General features: G+C 43.9%; 1 protein-coding gene across 2 annotated transcripts in view; it reads right to left on the bottom strand.

Annotated features, from left to right (window-relative positions):
- Positions 1-2,417: 2,417 nt before the first annotated feature.
- The window catches only part of ELK3 (ETS transcription factor ELK3), a 42,317-nt gene continuing 24,274 nt past the window's right edge, over positions 2,418-20,460 (bottom strand). Inside the window, exons 3-5 of one of the 2 annotated variants that reach the window (XM_082487145.1) lie at positions 14,852-15,646; positions 8,763-8,885; positions 2,418-4,036 (exon numbers count right to left, since the gene is read on the bottom strand). In XM_082487145.1, coding sequence (XP_082343271.1) covers positions 3,938-4,036; positions 8,763-8,885; positions 14,852-15,646 — 1,017 coding nt within the window. In that variant the 3' untranslated portion in view covers positions 2,418-3,937. The remainder of the gene's footprint in view (positions 4,037-8,762; positions 8,886-14,851; positions 15,647-20,460) is intronic. The other variant, XM_082487146.1, reaches the window with a different exon arrangement.

The raw sequence follows: 20,460 nt of genomic DNA, 5'->3' as shown, positions 1-20,460 counted from the left end.
TCCCCCCTCACACCCAAGGCCGGTCATGATGCTGATTGCTCCAGAGTCCTTGCCTGAGGTTCATTCTTTTTTCATTTAAATAAATTTATACTCCTCCTCACTAACGCTGTCAATCTCTTTGCCCTCAAGAAATAGGTTTGTACTCCATTTGTGTAGGCAGAGCACTTGTGTGTTAATCGGTAAGAGCAGTTACAGTTTGGGGCTAAAAGGGATTTCAGAAGTTGTGGTTTTCTGATGCCTTCCTCGAGGTATTCTTAAATCTGAGTGACCTGTGTTTGTTTACCCTACGGGATATAGAGACAGTCTCAAGATCAGAAGGGAACAGTGATGCCTTTACGTAAAAGACTACCTGTAGTTACTATGCCTTTTCTAAATTAATTTGGTGGTCATGATGGCTTCTAAAGATGCTTCCGAGGCACGAGGCCATGCAGCTTCTTAATGTAGAGACTCATTCTGTTAAAATTAAATGCTGTAGTCTGTTTTAAAGGACCATCTCCCCTTTAAACAGTCACCTTGTTGACAATTCATTACTTTTTCGGTAACTGTTTCCAGATTGGCAAGTGCCTGGCTGATGAGACTAGTTTTCTTCAGACAAAACAAATTGTTCTTTGTTGACGTAATGGACGTGTGTCAAATCTCTCTCTCTCTCTGTAGTTGGTTATCACCCATCACTCTTTTCCCCACCTTCAAAGTTTTCTTTAGAACTGATTCCACTGACCTGTGCCAGAGCAGATGATGTGTGCAGTCTCTTGGCAAAGCTGCCCAGTAGCTATGGCCCTACTGGTGGATACTTGCTTTTCTGAAAAAACAATGGAAAGGTAAGCCAAAAATAGCCTGATGGTGCAGCCATTAAAAACTTTCTGTATTGCTGAAGCATGAATAAAGTGTAAATCCATCCAAAAAATCCCTCAAGTATGATCAAATTGCAATTACTACCAAGAATACTGAAGAGAGAATAACTCCAGGTTTGTTCCCCAGGATTGTTGTCTTGGAGCTCTCCACCCTGCAGAAATACTGACTCTTCCACAGTATTTATTTTACAAACGTTTATTTGCCTTTTCTCTACAGATAAAAAGATACCTGTTAATAAAATTCAATAGAAGATTACGATAGAATATTTTCTTTGAAGCATAAGGTGTAATAATCTAGTGGTTTAGGTAAGTGTTAAGACTTGAGAGGCTGGACTTTATTTGGATAAATTCTTCCAAGTAGGAAGAATTTTAGTTCCATGTAATTGACCAATTTGGAAGGCAGATTTCATTTGGACAACCTTTTTCTTTTCTTTTTTTTTTTTGACTGAACAGTCAAGCAGCAAAATAAGATGTGTTCTGTTGCTATCTCTTATTCTCTCAAAGATGAAACGACAGCACTACTATCTTGTTTCTGGGTGTCTTCCCTTAAGTTTTACTGCATTTTCTCAGATCCTTTACAGTAATTTGTTGAAACAGATTTTTGTCCCAGAATTGCCTTTTTTTGCTGTCTTTAAAAGAAAAACAAAATGACTTAAGGGGCAGGAGGGTGGGAGGGGAGGTGTGGGGGTGCGTGTTGAGGTGCGTGGAGCCTTTTGAAAAGCAAAAAGTCTGCCTTTAATAAGGTAAATAGTTAATAGCAAAACTTTGGAAGGGCCAAAGTCGTGAGACTCTGGATGCTTTTTCTTTTAAGAATCTCTTCTCTGTCACACACTCCCTCTTCTCATGTTCATGTGGGGTTTTGCAGTGTGGTATTCAATACTTTGTACAAAGTCAGAGACCAAATTTTCACCTTTACTTTTTAAACTCGTAGTGAGAAACACGTCATCTCTGTGCCTTGTTTTCCCATTAGCTGTGCTGGCCTATACAAGGCAAGACCTTACTGAAGTAGGCATTCAGACTTACTTAAAAATGAGATGCGAGTTGGCTCTCGAGTGTGAATAATTGCTTCTGTGTAACTTAGTTACTGAAAAATATTCTGTGTACCTGGGAGGGATCCATTGAAAGAGAAATGTTTGACCTGCGAGCCCTTGAGATCTAATCTGCACTAGACTAGTCAATCCCATCAGGCATCCTGTGCTGCCTTTTCTTCCAGCCCATTCTGATTTTACTTAGTATAAAATTTCCCTTTGCTCCTGAATTTGGCATGAGTTCCTCTTCTGGTGTTGAGTCCGCGGGGTGGTACCTCTTGGCGCTATTCAAATGCTGAATCGAGCGAATGATTTCCCATGTGTTTCATTCTTTTTCCTTATGTCTTGCACCTAATTGCTGTGTTTATCACCACTGGTACTTCATACAGATACGGCGGTTTTCTATCCCGTTAATTACTGCGAGTGAAACTGAGGAGTCATTTTTGGTTGTGCAACCCGGGAGCCTGAGGAAAATTCCTGCTGTCTTTTGTCAGACTACCTCTGCCCCAAAAATGGCTTTTCAACATCAGAAGCGCATTAATAAAATGTTTATTTAGCACCTTTCAGGTTGAAGGATCCAAAAGCACTTTACAATTAACTACACACACATCACTGAAATGCATCCAAACAGAACATCAACAGACAACTCACTGCATAAATTTAAAAAAAACAACGGACTTTTGACCAGCCGCTTGGCCAGAAAGCAAACTAGAAGCTCTAATGACCTGTAGAAAACAGGATTCTGATTTTGGTTTGGTTTTTGAAGGTCTCATCTGAAAAAACCTACTTGGTAAAGCTGCATTCAACCCAATTTAGCCACCTCAGAAAACTGAAGATTTGCATCGGCCCTGCCAAGATTAGAATCTGTGGTGCCAGGGAGTCTGGCCTAATCCTAACCTGACATTTAGATGACTAAGCCATCACCTGAAGGTAGAGGACATACCCAGTTAGTTCAAGTTGCAAGTCTATAGTAACACAGTGCTGGTTTTTAATCCAGAATTCAGATGTTTATACATAAACATCCCGCATGTACAGTATGCCTCTTGACAAGCACCAGGCATTAATTTACAGTCCTGTAACTTTTCCAGCTTTGGGGGAAGGGGAAACGTGACCTTCTGAGCTGTAGTAGCTCAAATGATCTTTCCAGGGAAATAGTAGAAGGCACTTGGCACGACTGAACAAAGCACCTGGAAATTCTCTATCGGGAATGATTCTCATTCCCTGGGAGGACAGAGATACCTGCAGTCTTTCCAGCTGTAATGTTGACAATTCATAAGAAGTATAGGCCAGATACATTCTGAGCAATGTCTCCTTTTCTACAGAAGTATTCTCAAACGCTGGAAATGCCTCATGAATATACACAGCCCAGTTCCTCCCTGTTGTGACTCCACAGAAGAACTTGGGCGTAAATGTGGCTTTGTTACTCCTAAATGCATCTCCTGGCTGTAACGTTGATTATGTTTTTCACTTCAGCAAAGAAAAATTATAAGGCTATTTTTATACAATTTGAAAGCACTTAATACAAAGTTACATGAATACACTGCATCATATGGCCTATCCGTGGAGAAAATACTGAAATACTACCATAGGGCTGTTCAATACTAGTTTTGTCTTTCAACTTTTTATCTTAATACTAGAAAATATATAAATCATTTACATGACATTATGCAAAAGAAGGCACAGCCGGTTATAGTTTACACAAGCACAGTGCATAATATGCAGAAAAAGGGATTAAAAAGAAGCTTCACATCCTTATTAGATACATTGTTGCAATCCATTAAGAAAAGTACTTCATCAACAACAGAAGTGTTCAACACTTGAGAGCTATGATATAAAAAAATTATAATTCATTTAATGCAAAACAGATTTATATATACTTTTATATATAAACACTGTTTAAAAATGCTAACATAATAAAAGTAGATTATCCATGTAATGAAAAGTGCAAACCAAAGTAACAGAGGGTTTCACAATGTCCTTCTCATGACACAGGAAAAACTAGCCCGTAGGAATGAAGTGTTAAATCCACCAATAAGTCCTTGGCATGATGAGGAGTCATCAGGATTTCTGAGCGTTTGGAGAAAGCAGTACTGGAGAAGAGGCTCCATCCAGACTGGGGAGTGGCACTGGGATGTGACCATTTAGCAGAGTTGGAAACTGTAAGAGGCCAAAAGGTAAACATTACTCTTTTATCTCAAAGCACTCAGCCCAGAAGCACCAAGGTTAGCGTTGGCCACCGACTCCAGAGGCTTTCAAGACTTGTCATTTCTATGCAGGACAGTACATACCGAATGCCTGCCTCGGCCATTAGGAATGTAAAATAGAGGATGAAACCTGAATTATTTGTAAACAGACGGGGATGTGTACATCTGTTATTGGCTCTATTTTACTTAAAATTTCACATAACAATACATCCATCATCACCCTGGGAAACTGAATACTATAGAGCAACGTTTGCCATCCATTCTGCTTCCAAAAATGTTTGTCAATCTACAAAATATTAATTAAATTCTGTGCTTTTCATCTGCCCTTCATTAAAGCTAAGCAGGAAAGAGCTTTGCAAAAGTGAAAGTTGAAATGTACTTTTAGGGCAGAAGAAGAACAATTGGGAATACAAAACCGGGGAAAATAACTCTCAAGTAATTACAGTTTCTCTCTGTATTCACTAAGAAACTGTTAACTAGGTATACCAGATCATTCAGTAAATGAAGTAGAATATGATGTAATTTAGTATTAACCTCATACTTCTGAAATACCGTCCAAAAAAATACTAATTTCATACATAAGCCATATATTCCTAGTCCATCACAGCATCCTGACTGCAACTTGCCTGCAGTGACATGTATTGACTAGTTCTTAACATCTGACCTAAGAAAAAGCAAAGCAAGTAGGTGGAATAAACTTGCTACAGCATGAGGCAGGAATTATCCCGGTGGTAGATACCGATCTGGCCTCGAGGCCCGGTTCCACGAGCACTCCGTGCTGGGTTTCTGTTGGCTTGAGAGAGACAGAGCTGAATAACAGAGCTCCCGACTTCAAGCACGTGGTATATTTTTACCCCTTATCAGATCAGTCCTTCAACAGCCGACTGTGGTGTAATCAACCTCTACACGTGCGTATAATCTGCTTATAACAGGATTACTCTTCCACTAAGACGTTAGTTAATGATATCTATCTTCCAACGTTCAGCTGAAAATCACTCCAGGCAGCGCAGGCGCAGCAGCGCGCTGCGGGGTGCTGCCACCATGCTCCTGGTGTGGCCAGGACTGGCTGATGCCTTTATTTTAACCAAACCAAACCTCAGGAAATCTTTCCATTGCTTCTGCCAAGATTCATTAAAACACAGAACTTGATTACAAGCTCTTGCTTTTCCACTCTAGGTTTCTAAAGTGAGACATGTAAATTGCAAGGTGTTTCATGTGATTTCTAAAGCTAACAAAGAGAGGGTTGTGTGATCTTTGCTGTCTGTGGAGGCGGGTGGCATGCTGGCACTACGGCCCGAGATGCAAACAAGTTCATGTCACGAGTTTATCTTTACCCTGGTCTCCAGCCCAACCCAGCTCTCTCGTTCCTCTTCCTGTTGTCTCTGTAGGCCCTGGGGCCAGCGCGATGCTCTTTATTCATTCAGTGCGGATCTGGGACTTGACACCACCCTCTTAGTGCTACCGGCTATACAGTAGTAACCAAGAAAATACACCTAATTTAGTTAGCACTTAATTCAAGCTAACTAGCTAACTAGTCATTAAGTTTGGCTGCATTTTCTTGAATTAACCAATTCTGTGCAAGTCTCTTGCTGGTCCAGTTATGTGGTAATTTCAAACTAATGATGAAACATCAAAATAAGTTTAATTACACAATAGGTGGCTTCAAAGGGAAGACCTTCCAGGTAGGTCCATATATCAAGGTAAACTGTGAAAGGAGACTGCGGATTTCAGCGATGCTCTACATAGGCTCTAAGGGTGTATAGAAGTAGGTGTATGTGAGCTGCTGTCACCTTGTAAGCATCAAAGGAGAGGTTTTTACCAATTAATAAGCATCTATGTGATCGGTGAGGGAGTATGCACGTAGTTGTGTCCAGCAGTGCCAGACCAGCACTCACCTCTGTGCCTGGGAAGATCATGGTACAGATCCTCCTAGAAGCCATGCTAAGGCACACGGAGGACAGGGAGGTCATTTGAGACAGCCAGTACGGCTTCAGCAAGGGCAAGTCTTGCCTGACTAACCTAGTGGCCCTCTGTGACAGAGTGACTACATCAGTGGACAAGGGAAAAGCTACAGATGTCATTTATCTGGACTTCTCTACGGCCTTTGACACAGTCCCCTACAACATCCTTCTCTCTAAGTTGGAGAGAGAGGAATTTGACAGGTGGACTGTTCAGCGGATGAGGAATTGGTTGCAAGATCACATCCAGAGAGTAGTGGTCAATGGCTCAATGTCCAGATGGAGGTCAGTGACAAGTGGTGTCCCTCAGGGGTCCATACTGGAACCAGTAATGTTCAATATCTTCATCAATGACATAAACTGTGGGATCAAGTGCACCCTCAGCAAGTGTGTAGACAACACCGAGCTGAGTGGTACGGTTGACGCGCCTGGTTCCTGGAGCACCTCTCCTATGAGGACAGGCTGAGAGCGTTGGGGTTGTTCAGCCTGGAGAAGAGAAGGCTCTGGGGAGAGCTTATTGCGGCCTTTCAGTACTTAAAGGGGGCTTATAAGAAAGATGGGGACAACATTTTTAGCAGGACCTGTTGTGATAGGACAAGGGGTAACCGTTTTAAACCAAAAGAGGGTAGATTTAGACTAGATATAAGGAAGAAACTTTTGACAATGAGGGTGGTGAAATACTGGAACAGGTTGCCCAGAGAGGTGGTAGATGCCGTATCACTCAAGGTCAGGTCAGACAGGGCTCTGAGCAACCTGATCTAGTTGAAGATGGCCTTGCTCTTTGCAGGTGTATTGGACTAGATGACCTTTAAAGGTCCCTTCTAACCCAAACTATCCTATGATTCTATGAACAGGCTCCTGGTTTGGTAAGGGAGGGACCATACTTTCCCATAGGCTTGTCCAGGGCTTAGCTGGACTGGGACGTGGATGGATCCCATCCTGGTCCTTGTCCTTATACAAATACTAGTACTAAAGAACTCTAGGCAGTGCCAAGCATAGTGCAGTTGTGTAAAGCAGCACACACCTGAAAGAAAAAGGAATATAGGAGCCTGATCTCTCCTCCGTGCGAGGCTGCAGAGGCAGGCAGGCAGGTGCAGAGCTGCCTGCTCTCACAGGTCAGAGCTGCTTTAGCTGCTGACAGGATTTAGACTGTTTTAACAATGACCAAATCTTTCAACTCCCAGTGCAAAGGACCAGGTGATAGCAAAAGCAAGTTGTGAAGCAGCTCCAGCTCTTTCCTCCATTCCCTGACTAGCTGCATGGAGCGTGGGCTGGCTTGTGCCGGCAGCCCGGGGAGAACTCTGCCCCAACGCCTACGCAGGACGACCCAGCAGTTCTCGGTGGGGTTGGCCAGGCTTCAGCTGTGGTTGTCGTTTCCTATTTAGCTGTTAAAAAAAAAAGCTTTATGCTCTACAAACTTGTCATTGTGGCCTTTTCCTGAATGAGACGTAATTTATAGAAGGCCGTCTGGGTCTCAGAGGGGACAGAGCCAAGGCCAGTCTTCACTTTCAGTTCCCACAGGGGGTGGCCCACTGTATGTCTGTACAACCTCATTCCAGGCCGTGGCACAGACACTTCCCTCGCAAATGAAATGTCCGGCTGTTTTTAACCACGCTTACAAAACTGAGATCCAATAGGGAGAAATTAATTTATCTGAAACACAAATAAGGAGCCCTAGGGCTCCATGCTCAGCTGTCTCATTGGAGGTCAGCGAGGACCGTACCTGAGCAGAGCACTTGAGCTAAGGCCCAGCCCTGGAGGCTCAGAGACTAACACAGGGTCCCTGTCTAAGAGCAGCCCCCTCCCGAGTTAGTGTTGGCCCTCCGTAGCAGTCAGGGAGTTCATTCTGGGGGCGTCCCTGCATTCTTCAGCTGCTCGGATGGTCGTCAGCTTCTTGTGCTTCTTGCCAATCAGCTGAACAGCATAATTTCTTCTGTGACTTACTGAATCAGCTGTTTTGCAGCAGCCACAGCTGGAGCTGCTAATACCATCCCCACCATCCTCTTGCTAAGCCTCGAGTGAATGCTGCAGCTGAATGCTGTGGCCATCATGGTTTACTTAATAGCTTTTCTATTTACCACATCTCTATAAAACTTTGAGACTTGTACTCTCCCAGTTCCTGTGAGAGAAAGGGGACAATGCTGCCTTTCTCCTGTTACATATGGAGAGGTCTCACTCAGAGGTATGAAGTAACTTGGTTGAGGACGCATGGATAATTTGCAGGAGAATTGGAACTGGAGCCTTCAGGTTCAGAGGGCCCTTATTGTAAATACAACTATGCCCAATCTTTCTAAGCGAGAAGTAGCTCATTAAGACAGAAGGATAAACCTACACCCACCTTACTGCATGAGACCCAAACTGGTCTTGGTTTTCCCAGAGTCCATGTTCCACCACTCTCCTGGCTGGTCCCTGACTGGTCTGCACTCTCTTCCTGAAGCTCTGAGAGGTCGGTTACCTACTCTTACTGGGATCCAGCATTTACTTCTGTTTCCTTCATACAATATGTGTGCGCTTGCTGTAGTAGACACTGCCCTGTAGATTCTGACTGTGTTGCCAAGGGTTTAAAGAGGACACAAGTAAGTACGCCTCTCAAGTGCCTATTAACTCCCATATTTTCTTAACTATTTGGAAAGCTCCAGACCGATGCGAAGAGATGCTCCCCTGATGCCTCTTCCACGTGTGTGCTTTCAGAAATGAAACCTGTGCATTGGAAAGACCTACCTGGAACAGAGTGTTTGGTCCCTGCAGCCTGGCAGGACTCAGAGGAGCAACAGGACTGAGGCTGCTCCAGAAATGAATGCTAGACAGCAGTGGGCTTGGGGTCAGCAATAATCCATTTGGGGTCTGCAAGACAAAAAAAAACACCCCATGATGCATGCCTTGGGAGTTATAGCTCCATACAGTAGTCACAACGCCTAAAGTCTTGCACTTCACCTACTGGTTCTTTTTCCCAGGGAATTTGGACATAGAGCATGCAGAGTACACTGGCCAGCAGCAACTGCCCGTCCAGCCCTGCATCCTCTCTCTGCACTGGTCAATACTGGGTACCTGCACATTTAATATTCCTTCGTATGCAAATTGATTTCATTTCTATTGAGATTTGCTTAAGGAGAAGCAGAGTTATTGTTTCTTTGAACCACGCTCATGCGACTGTATATGCGTGCCCCAGTGTCTGTAAACACAGCCTAGTCTCCTTCAGAATAATTTTTTACCTTTTGAAGGGCAGCAATGGCTTGAACTGACTGCAGCTTTTGAAGCATTAATGCAATTGCGTGTGGAGCCAAAAGAGCCACTGCTGGCCTTTGACGTTTACTCCTCCGATGGCGCCTGTTCAAAATGGAAGAAGATTCAAGAAACTGGCAGTGCACAGGCTGATGCAGCGAGAGGCAGGTATATGGGTTGGGTGCCCAGAGGGACAGCGGAGAGCACAGCTAATTGTTTGAAAAGAATCAAAATGGCAAGAATTAAGAATCCAAGGCTTTTCCCAACTTGGAGGTGGCTCCTTCCAGTGCCACGGCGCACAAGGATTGCTGGGAATGCTCTTAGCACTTCTAAAGCATGATTGGAGGGGAGGTAAGAGTTAAAGCACATGCAAATCTCCAGTCAAAGGAAGAATCACGTGAATTATTCTTTTATCCCTCCAAAAAAGAACATGAAAGCAATGTGACAGTTTTGAATAAAGTATTTGGCGTAATGAATTAATCTCACCAGTATTCTTGATGCCTATTATCAAAATAAGTCCTATTTAGCAAAGCACTTAATGGAATTTGAGTTAGCAAGTATGTGTTTCACTGTGTAGGACAAGTGCCTCAGTGCTCTGCTGAACTGGGGCATCAGTTTGTCCAGAGTTTAAACTACGTAAAGAGAAGACAGACAACAAAGAGTATGTCGCCTTAGTAACCAGCACGTCATGCATTCTGGTACCTGCTACCTTCCCACCAGGCCAGAAATATAAACTCCCACATATGGTAACTGCAACCAGGGGTCTCACTTAACAACTGCTTACACCACAGGCTGTCACATCCTGCTGCCAGGACTCTGCGGTGAGCAGGCTCAGAAAGGCGGGTAGCACAGGTCATGTGGATTTTTGAATATGACGGACATATTATTTGCCAAGCAGTGCCTGAGGGATAAGCTGTGGTGTTTGAGGCTCTGTGCAAACGCACAGGAATACAGACCTGCTCTGACTTGCCCTGGAGTTCACAACAGGGTCAAACAATTAGTTTAACACCAGCAGAAGAGATAGGAGAGACAAAGAGCAGCAAATATTACAGTCCTCCCAGTGATTCTGTCCCAAGGTGTCTGAAAGGCTGTTTAATACAAAGAGCTTGGCTGCTCTCGAAGGGGATAATTTCTCTAAGGAATCTCAAAAGAAGTGGGGTTTATGGGGAAATATGAAGGGAAAGGACTCTGCCATCTCCCTTGTGCTGAACAAGGTGGATCAGAAAAATCAGACCCCATGGAAGAAACCACAGTTATGTCCCAAGGAGTAATAAACATGTGGTATCGCTGGGAAAGCAAAAGGTGTTCGTGCAGTAAAATAGCAGGTATGATGGTCAGAGGAGTACCAATGAGGTCTGGGCTTGGATATATGTGGATGTCAACAAAAGGGGCAAAGAGTGGGTGGAGGCCTGGCAAGGAGAAAACTTCAGTCTTGATCTCATCAAGTGACAGCTCTTGTCAAGATATCTGAGAAAAAATACTTGACAGGCAGGCACTTGTGAACAGCTCCTTCACAAACACCCTCATCCCACGACCACAGTGCTTTCACAGAGCAGGAAAACAGCAGTACCAGTGAGAGCACCTTTCCTGTGCTACATTACAAGCTGATGCTGCACAGACAGGCAGCTATTGATGGGGATTTATGAGACTGACAAAGAACACACCGAATTAGGTCAGGATAAATACTCAGAGATCTACTTACAGATGAGCCTACTAACCTTAAAACCAAAGATGTAGGCAGCAAGACCCAACAACATGCAACTAAGGACAGAATATTTTGCCAACTGTACTAAGAGCTCCAATGAGCTATGCCTCGGTTCTTAAATATTTTCTCTAAGAAGCTGCAGATATCCAGAACTGAAAATACAGTTCTTCAGAGGGTCTTTTGAAAATAATGAAGAAAACTTGGAGGTGTTTATTCCTACCTAGATACAGCCAGAGCAAATCTTCAGAGAGAGAGATTTCATAGAATCACAGAATCGTTATGGCTGGAAAAGACCTTTAAGATCATCAAGTACAACTGTTATCTACTCTACCAGGCCCACTCCTAAACCATGTCCCTGAGCACCGTATCTAGACAGCTTTTAAATACATCCAGGGATGGCAATTCAACCACTTCCCTGGGCAGCCTGTTCCAGTCTTTGACAACCCTTTCAGTGTAGAAGTTTTTCCTACTATCTAACCTAAACCTCCCCTGGCACAACTTGATGCCACTTCCTCTTGTCCTGTCGGTCGTAACTTGTGAGAGGAGACCAACACCCACCTCTCTCCAGCCTCCTTTCAGGTAGTTGTAGACAGCAAATAAGGTCTTCCCTCAGCCTCCTTTTCTTCAGACTAAACAACCCCAAGTCCCTCAGCCACTCCTCATAAGACTTATTCTCAAGACCCTTCACCAGCTTCGTTGCCCTTCTCTGAACCCTCTCCAGCACCTCAACGTCCTTATACTGTGGTGCCCAAAACTGAACACTGAGCTGTCATCCATTCATCTCTGGAAGCATGTTAACATGCCTAACAACAGTGCTAAGCAAAAGCTCATGTCCTCTGATGATCAGAGCACTAATGTCTGCAAGTTCTGCCAGAGCCAAGAACCAGCCAGAGCAAGCCTCCAAATCTGTTAATATTTAATGCAAAAAGAGCACAGGGCCTCCCAGGCTTGTTCTCAGTATCGCCGTCAGCCAAGCATCAAAACCACCAGAGGAAACGTAAGTGTAAACAACACCACAGCACAGGCTATTCTTAAATTACACGCGGAAATTGATATGTCACTTCATTTTCTGCCCTCATGCAGCTGTACACGTGGTATTAGATGTGGGACCCAGTGGGAAGTTCCTACTTAAAAAACATCATTATAATCTAAGCATAGGAACAGTTTAAATAGAAGTAATTCAATGCACAGAGAGGATTATGTTAAGCAACGATGCTCATGGCTCCTGACTTCTCTAACAAAGAATGCGTGTAAGTACAACCTTTCTTGTCACTTCTAGCTGTCAGATAACAGACAAGTGCTGTCAGAAGTACATTACTTCCCAGGTCATTAGGCACGTGCTGGAGCCTGGATGGTGTATGTGGATATAATACAGACCACGCACACGCTGGCTGAAGGCACACTACTTTGTCCGTAAGGAAACAGCATGTTGTAAATGTTACAAATGCTAAAGTAGAGGCCTGAAGAAAAAGACTGAGTCAAAATTATATATCCACATTGGCCAAGGGAGAGCCAACAAAAATAACGAACATAACTAATCTGTAAAAGAAACAAGTACTGAACAAAATCTAAATACCTCTCTTTGAAGCTAACCAAATGGAAAGCTGACATTTCTCTACCAAAGTATGGTACTGTATGCACCGACATCTTCAAACCCATTTTTCTGTTTTGAAATTGGTTGCGCATATCACGTGCCCTTTCACAGGGCTCCACCCAAGGGTATTCCACATGACCGGCAGGTACAACGCAAAGCCATCTGAAATACCCTCTCAGGCAGCAGGACCTTCTCCGAACCTACATCACTCCTGGAGCAGGATCTGGTGCCTGACAATGCTGTTCTGCACCTGCCCCATGGCAGCAGTTGTCTACCACTGGGATCTGATAAATCAGAGATCATCTGAGCTATGATGCATGCTCTTCCTAGGACAATGGGATGAACTGCAGATTTCCCAACTAAATTATGGCTTTAGTTATTTTGCACTGTGGTATTACAGTTATCTAAACACAGTTATATAATTATTTTTTTTTATTCACTAAGTCAAGTATTTAGGATGCAGGGTACTTCTTACCCACATTAGAAATAGAAGGCTAAAAGGGAGGAAAAAAGCTATATTGCAGTACAGCCAAAAGTTTAAATAAATGAACCCAGGAATGACCCTACATGGGTGCCATCTGCCTCTTCTGTGATAGGATAAACTGTAAAAAAAGATTTGTAATGGCATTAAGTTGGATAACAGTCATCACGGCCTTAGCTAGGCATCCTGCTAAAGGAGGGCCACAATCATCTACCTAATCCATTTCTACGTCTTTCAGGGGCAGTAAGTACACAAGTTTACAGATCAATGAGAAAATTAAATGTGTAAAATTTTTAAAAAGAAATAATTACAAAATGAGGAAAGAAATGCCTCTTCATACTGAGTTTTGGGGCAGCAGTAGATTAAAGCAAGCTTGTAATAACTCATGCTGTCATTGTGTCTGGTTGGCACCTGATAGGATTTATTTGTCAGATTTGCTCCCTATGAGCAAAATACTTACTGTAATTATACCACAGTTAGAGCTTATAAGAGTCTGTCAATGCACCTCAATTTTGGTTTGGCACACTTCTGTTCCTTCTGCCAAACATAACTTCACTTAAAGGCTTTATTATGTCAAAAATGACAGATAACGGCCCACAAAATCCTCTTTCCTTGCGACACAACCTCCTATCTCGGTGGCTTGCAGGTGTGCCTGAACTGCAGTGGCTTTGCACAAACTTGCTCTGTAGCCAGCTAAAACGCTCAGTAAGAGCAAGTGCTGTGGTGGCCGAGAGCACTTGCCAAAACCCTCCCCTCTGCCAGGCCTTCGTGCCATACAGGCACATGATGCTGCCCACGTCCATCCAGCTCAAGGACCTCTAACACCTGGCTGCACTGCAGGCATCATCCATGCAAAACCTCTTCGAACAGGGAAGAGGAAGGGGATTCTGACAGCCCAAAGTAAATGAGAGCTTGTAACACACACCTTTGTATTTATTTATTTGTTGTTCAGTTTGTTTCATTCAAGGCTAGTATTTGCATCAACTTCTATTTCAGGGTCGGGGGGGACATTAGTGGGGCAGTTCCCCACTGGGATAATTTTACTCTTGGTTTTTTTTGTCTAATTTTGCAGTGATAGATTAAGACAAAAGTCACTGATGAACACACCACGGCATTATCTATGTGATTTTCCTCTTCTCCTCTTAACCGCTACATTTTTTTCATAGACTTCCTTGAAAATGAGAACTCACCATTGACATCACCACAAATACATGAGTAAACAGAATAAAATAACCTACTGGTTATTCAGTAGGTCTGTGCTGAAAGGAAGCTCTGGCAAATACTCTGTGGATCTGTAAAACTTTGGAAATCAAAACTGGCTTAAGAGCTTTGTCTTAGAAACCACTTTTGTGGAATTTGTTTCATATTCAAACAATAATGAAAAAAATCACACTGTTTGAATGGATACAACATCTAGAAAAGGAACCTAACCAAGCATCCCACAATGCACATGCTCAAGTTGTGATCTACAAAACTCCTGTGTTTTTCTTGTTGGCTTTTTCCTGTTTGTTTTGTAGACCTGGAGGCTGGTTTAAACTGATAAGCGATTCACTCATATCAACTAACGGCTGCCCATCTTGTATCCTTCCAGGCAGTCTGTGAACTGTGGTGGCTTTCCCCACACTCACAGGGGAACCCCGGGAGAAACCTACTTTCCACCCTTTGTTCAGACCTCTGCTATGTGTCTCTCTTCCCCAGATGTTTGTTTTTTTCCACCAGATGATGACAGGCCCATAGAGCTACCGCTCGTGGCCACACGGAGGGAATACCTGGCTAAAGCAAGAGTATAGGAGACAGGCAGGTCTTACCTGTGCAGTGAAGAAAGCTGGAGTCAGGGATCCCGAAGGAAGCGCGGGGCTGTTGAGGGCAATGGAACCAATGTCGGTGCTGGAGAGAACCATAGGTGGGGCGGAGATTTCCAAGCCTTTGGGTTTTTTAGCCTTTGGGGGAAGAGATGGAGATTTTGCCTTGGAGCCTGAGGAGAGGTTCAGAGGCTCAAGGGAATCTGAGTCGTGGCAACTGGACTCAAGGAAGAGGCTCCTGTGTTCTGTAGGGAGGGGTGAGGTGGGAGACAGAGACGGCGACCTGGAGGAAGATGACGATGGAGATGAAATGCTGGCACTGTTGGGTAGCATTAAGGAAGATATTTTAGCTGATACTGATGAGCTGAGAAAAGCAGAGGCAGCTGCTGTTTCGGAAGTGGAAGGCAACGACACCATGGGCCTCATAACTTGTTTGTCTGTTTTGTTTGTCACAAATCTTATAACAGTCCGAACTTCTTCGACTGGTGTGATTCCTTCTGACTTCTCCTCCAGTTTTTCTGTTTTGATTGGCTTGTAAGGGTCTGGCTGGTTCTGCAGAGAGTTGATAGTGAAAGAGGAGTACAGGCCAGAGTGGATATATTCATTACGGCTTGTGCTTTTCAGTGCTGACAAGCTGTGCTTGTGCTGATCCCTGCTCTCGGAAGGCATCTTACAGTCGCTGTCCTGCAGCAAAAGGCTCTCTCTGCTGATTTCCACAGCATGTGGATCCATTTTTAAAATCTCAGGAAAGGAGACAAACTTGTACACAAATTTTTGTCCGATCACTTTCTTGATGATGTTCTGCAAATACAAAAGCAGATGCTAAAAAGATCAGCATTTTAGAGGCACTGAGTACAGCAAGCAAAGAGGTTTCATAAGGGGGGGGGCACAGCTCCATCCTCAAGGTGAGCAGGTCATTTCAGTGGGGCTCCTACCACTGCTCATCCGTAGCCCATTCCCATATCTCTGCTCAGCCAGCAAGACCACCCCCTGCTCTTCATGGTGCCTAAAAAAAAATCACCATTACTAGGTGATAAAAACCCACCGGTGACCTGTTTTCCTTCTGCTTCCTCTGTCGTAGCTTGGTAATATTTTCTTTCCAGTAAAAACAATTCTGCTGCTTTGCAGACTCAAGCCATGCTGCCATTTGCATTTCACAACGAAGGCAAATGTCCTTTATGCCTCCCAAAACTGACACCAACTACCCTGCGCATGAAATACTCTCAGAATGTCTGCAAGGGACAAAACCACCTCAACCCCCCTGCACCAGTGATTTACCCTTTCTTCCTGACTGCATGCAGAAGGATTGACCCAGGCTGATGGAGACTGTACTTCTTTCAACAGTCATGAACTACGTCTGTTACAAACACAATCACTTGCATGGGTCAGCAAAGTACTTGTGTCCTGCTATATCCCCTGAGCTGTCTCCAGGACTGCATTAGGCTCAGGATGCTCACTGCTGCAGGCAGGTTTTCATCAGTCTAAACTGGCTATTGAAATTAATTCTTGAAAAAAAAAAAAAAACCAAACCCCTCAAAGGTTTGTAGAACTATTTATTTTTTTCTTCATATTTGCCATAATAAAAGCGTCCCCTTTATGGAAAGAACTGATTCCCTTTGAAAATGAAATCTTTCACGAGAGTCCTGTTTCCATTCCTAGCTCTCTTACTGCAAACCTGGTATTGCTGCCTGCTCTAACACAATGCTCACAGTGTGAGCTCCTCTGCAGAGGCACTGTATGGCACCAGCTGTGGCCTGTTCTGAGGACCAGAACATTTACCACCCTAAGCTAAGTGCTGTGGAAGACAAGAAACAATATTTCCTGAGATTTCCATAGTGGTTTCTCTCTTCTAGAAGCCCCTGGTAGAGAGTTTGTCTTTAAGTCACCTCCGAAAAACCCTTTCCAAGAAGCTTTGCTTTTGTGCAGCATGTCTGCTGCATCTCCAGCTGATACTCTGCAAACAGACATTTACTTTGCTGTACATGTGGGAATGTAAATATTTACAGTATTACTAAAAATCTAATTTGTTTTTCATTCTACCACAGATTCTGAGACCAGTAGAGGAAACATTTGTTAAATTGACTGAAAATAAAATACAAAAAAAACAAACAAACAAACAAAAAAAAACCAAAAAAAAGGAGAAAGGAATACAAACATCATAGGTATTTATGTATGGACAGCACCTAGTGCAGAGTGCTTGCAGTGCCTGCACTACACCTTTTTTTGTCACAAAGCAAGGCTTGTTTTGGGAAAGAGTCATCTGCACTTGCATGTCAGAACCTCTTCTGTCTTTCAGCTGAGCTACTGGCACTCTGTAATTCATCTATCTGAATGTCCTGGCATTTCATTCAGGCACCTTCTTGAATACAAAATTAATCCTACAAAGAGCCCTGGGATGTAGCTTTGCTTCACAGGTCAGGAGCTGTGGCACAAATGGAGAAAGTTGTTTCCCAAGTTGATAACAGCGATCTGTAGCAAGGAGGAGAATTGAATTCAGCAAGCTCAGACCAAAGGCACAAAACTGCCCTCTCCCATGCTGAACTGTACACGTCTACCCACCTGGCGGATCCTGCAATGCCTATTTTTGCCCTCCAAAAGTTCAGGACATATAGTTAGCCCACAGGATCTCAGTCTGCGTGAGCTTTAATTCCCATGGCTTCGGGCTTGGCCTAGATTTTTTTTTTTTTGTGCTAATTAGGTGAAATGTTGGATGGACGCACTTCTGCATTCTCAGTATCACATTTTCTTGAAAAAGGCAAAACTTCCAAACTACTCACATATGAAAAGAAACACCCCAACTAGATTTTGTTTTCTTTTTTTTTAATATATATTTTTTAATCTAAAGTAATCCCTCCTCTCTGCTCTTGGCAGCTTTGAGTTATTGTTACATCAAGCACTGGCAACTGAGATCCTACTTGGAAAATGTGACTCCCAGCACAAAAAGATTAAATGTATTTAAGGGTGGCACTTTTACACTGGTGCAGGGGAACATTGCTATAAAAAGCAACTGAACGGGCTGGTGAGTTTATACTTCCTCTGTTATTATTAAATATATTTTAAGAAGGTCTCTCAGTGCGGCTCCTCTGACTCTGTAAGCCTGCAGCAAGGGCCCACTTAACGATGGCTGGAGATGAAAAGGATTCAAGTGCAGATCCCTCAAGCACTTCACAGGCTTCTCAAATGTGGAGCCTGAGGAAAACTCCATCAGCATATAAGAGAAAATAAGGACACAAATTAATTAAGTGCCTCTGAAATGCCACTGACTTTTCTAATTTTCTTTGACAAATAATTGAAGTGAAGGTAAAAGGCAGTTTATTTTTACCATCACCTCAGTGACCTGTCAGAAACATTTTGAGCTGTGGATGATGGCTCAAACGACAGAAGACAGTGACAGGGATCATGATAAGCAGGGGTTTTCCACCCTCAATTTGAAAGGGCAAAGGCGGCTTCTTATATTAAGGACTGCATTTGCAGGGAGACTAGACCACTTGCTTGGTAGCAGGTAGACTTGGTAGCAGTAAGTCTATGTGCACATTTAGCCCCTTTTTTTTTTTTTTTTTTCCCTTGTTTGACTTTTCTAGGTGAATTCCCTTGTGAGCAGGAATGCTCACCTGCAATGAATGCTAGTGCCTGCCGGCCAGGGCTGCAGGGAGCTCCGAGGCTGTGCTGCTGGGGAAGGCAGCCGCTGGGGCAGGGCAGCTGATGGGGAGGACAAATGGACAACCGGGCCAGGAGTAAGGGCTCTCATCCAACAGCTTAAATAAAAAAATCCTATCAAGAGACAGCTCTCTCTGACACTTAGAAAGAGGACAGGGGAGCTGGGAATGCCCCTGTTCTGTTGGCTTCTTGACTGTTCCTCACTTGAACACTTCACGCTTCCCCTCCTCTGTCCCCAGTCTATAAAACAGTGACTATAGCAAACATGACCACCTCCCACTGCAAAGTGCTTTGAAAGCTGCTGATACGAACTAGGTACAGCACTGCCTGACATCTGCTCTAGCACATCTGCTGTGTTAGGAAGCTCAGGCTTATTCACATCACATCACTTCAGACACTCGCTCTATGAGCGCCTCCAAAACCAGCCTTACCCTTGTGCTCTCTGAATCACCAGCTGGAGGGATGGGTCTCTCCCCCTGTCCTTCTCCCCAGACCAGCTGCCTGAGCTAGATGGCAAAGGCTCGGTAGCCTGGTTCCCCCTGCAGTTTGAACCAGGCTATAATGTGGCTAGTTTTTTTTTTGTGTCAACTATACATACGCACTCAGTACTTTTGGAAGCCCTCCCAAAATACACAGGAGCTGTGTGTCCATCTCAACAGCATGACCTCTGGGTTTCTTTCCATTTTTTTCTTTCCTCTCAGAAGTTTTCCTGTGCATTGGTGCAACTCAGACTTCGTTTCTTCTGTCACACGTTTGTGTTTTATTTTCATCAGCTCTGAATCTTACTCCCTGTTTGAGGCATTTAGAGCTAAGGTGTAACTATACTACGCATGTGACACAAGGATTTCAGTGGCTTGGCTCAAACCTGTTAGCTAGCAAGTTTGCTGGCTGCAGGAGCCACTCGGGAGATTGAGCTGGGAAATGGAACCCAGTTCCTAGTTTAACTTCAGACTAATGAGGGGCCTCAGGGGCAGGAAGACCAGATTGGGACTTTTTTCCTCCTCCCAGGAAGTGACCTATAATCAGGGTGCCTGAGATCTCAAAATTTATGGCAGAACAGGATGAACTTGTCTGTAGGTACTAAACGTCCCTGCTTGGGAAAGAAGAAGAACCAGAGCTGTAGCTGCTGCGCTTAACTCCCATCTGGATGTGTTGCAAGTTCCCTGGCTCCAAGAGTACCGATAGATACAACATGTGTAGGGACACTTAGGCTATGAATTCCTCACGGGACTCTATTAGGTAGGAGCCAGGCTGCCTCCAGCTATTGGGAACCCTACGCAGAGAGAGGGCTGCTCACACTCCAATGTCTGAAGTAGGTAAGCTGGCAGGAGGTACCTGTGGCTGCAGGGTTTGCTCCAACAAACGGGGGCAGGGGGTGTGTCCACAGCAGCGTGTCCAGGCAGGCAGATTCTGTTAACATCATACTTTATGCACTTACGCTTATTATACAGTGGACGTAGAAGCTAGATTTTGTGATTTTTTTGATGAAGGCACAGGTGTTACTAGATCGTGCACCTGTACTGACCTTTGGAAGCGCAAGGCTCTCATTTAGCTGGATTTCAGTCTTTCCTCACCCACCTCGATCTGGACGGCAAAGGCCATTCCTCTGACTGGCACCTTTGGCCAGGTTCTCTGCTCTCTCTGCTGCAGTTCACTGGTCGTCCCTTTCCTCTCACATCAAGCACGAACTATTTGTCACTCCTTTTGGGGGTGTTATTGGGTTTTTTCCTCTACCCATCACCTCTTACTGAGTATCAAATTCTTTACTCGCATCTTTCAATAAAGATAGCGCTCAATGACCACTTTTATGCCATTTCAGACAGGCATATTCTTGACTTCCACATATCACTCCTGAAAGAAGCTTCCTCCAGTTCTCTACAAAGCTATTTTCTAATACTCCTTCAAGTATTTACTTATAACATCTCTTACCTGTACCACTACAAAATGTATAGCTGGTA

The sequence above is a fragment of the Vanellus vanellus genome (assembly GCF_965231255.1).
Source record: "Vanellus vanellus genome assembly, chromosome: 1".
NCBI classification, from domain to species: domain Eukaryota; kingdom Metazoa; phylum Chordata; class Aves; order Charadriiformes; family Charadriidae; genus Vanellus; species Vanellus vanellus.
Note: the sequence above shows the minus strand (reverse complement) of the source record. Positions and strands in the feature narration are given on the sequence as shown.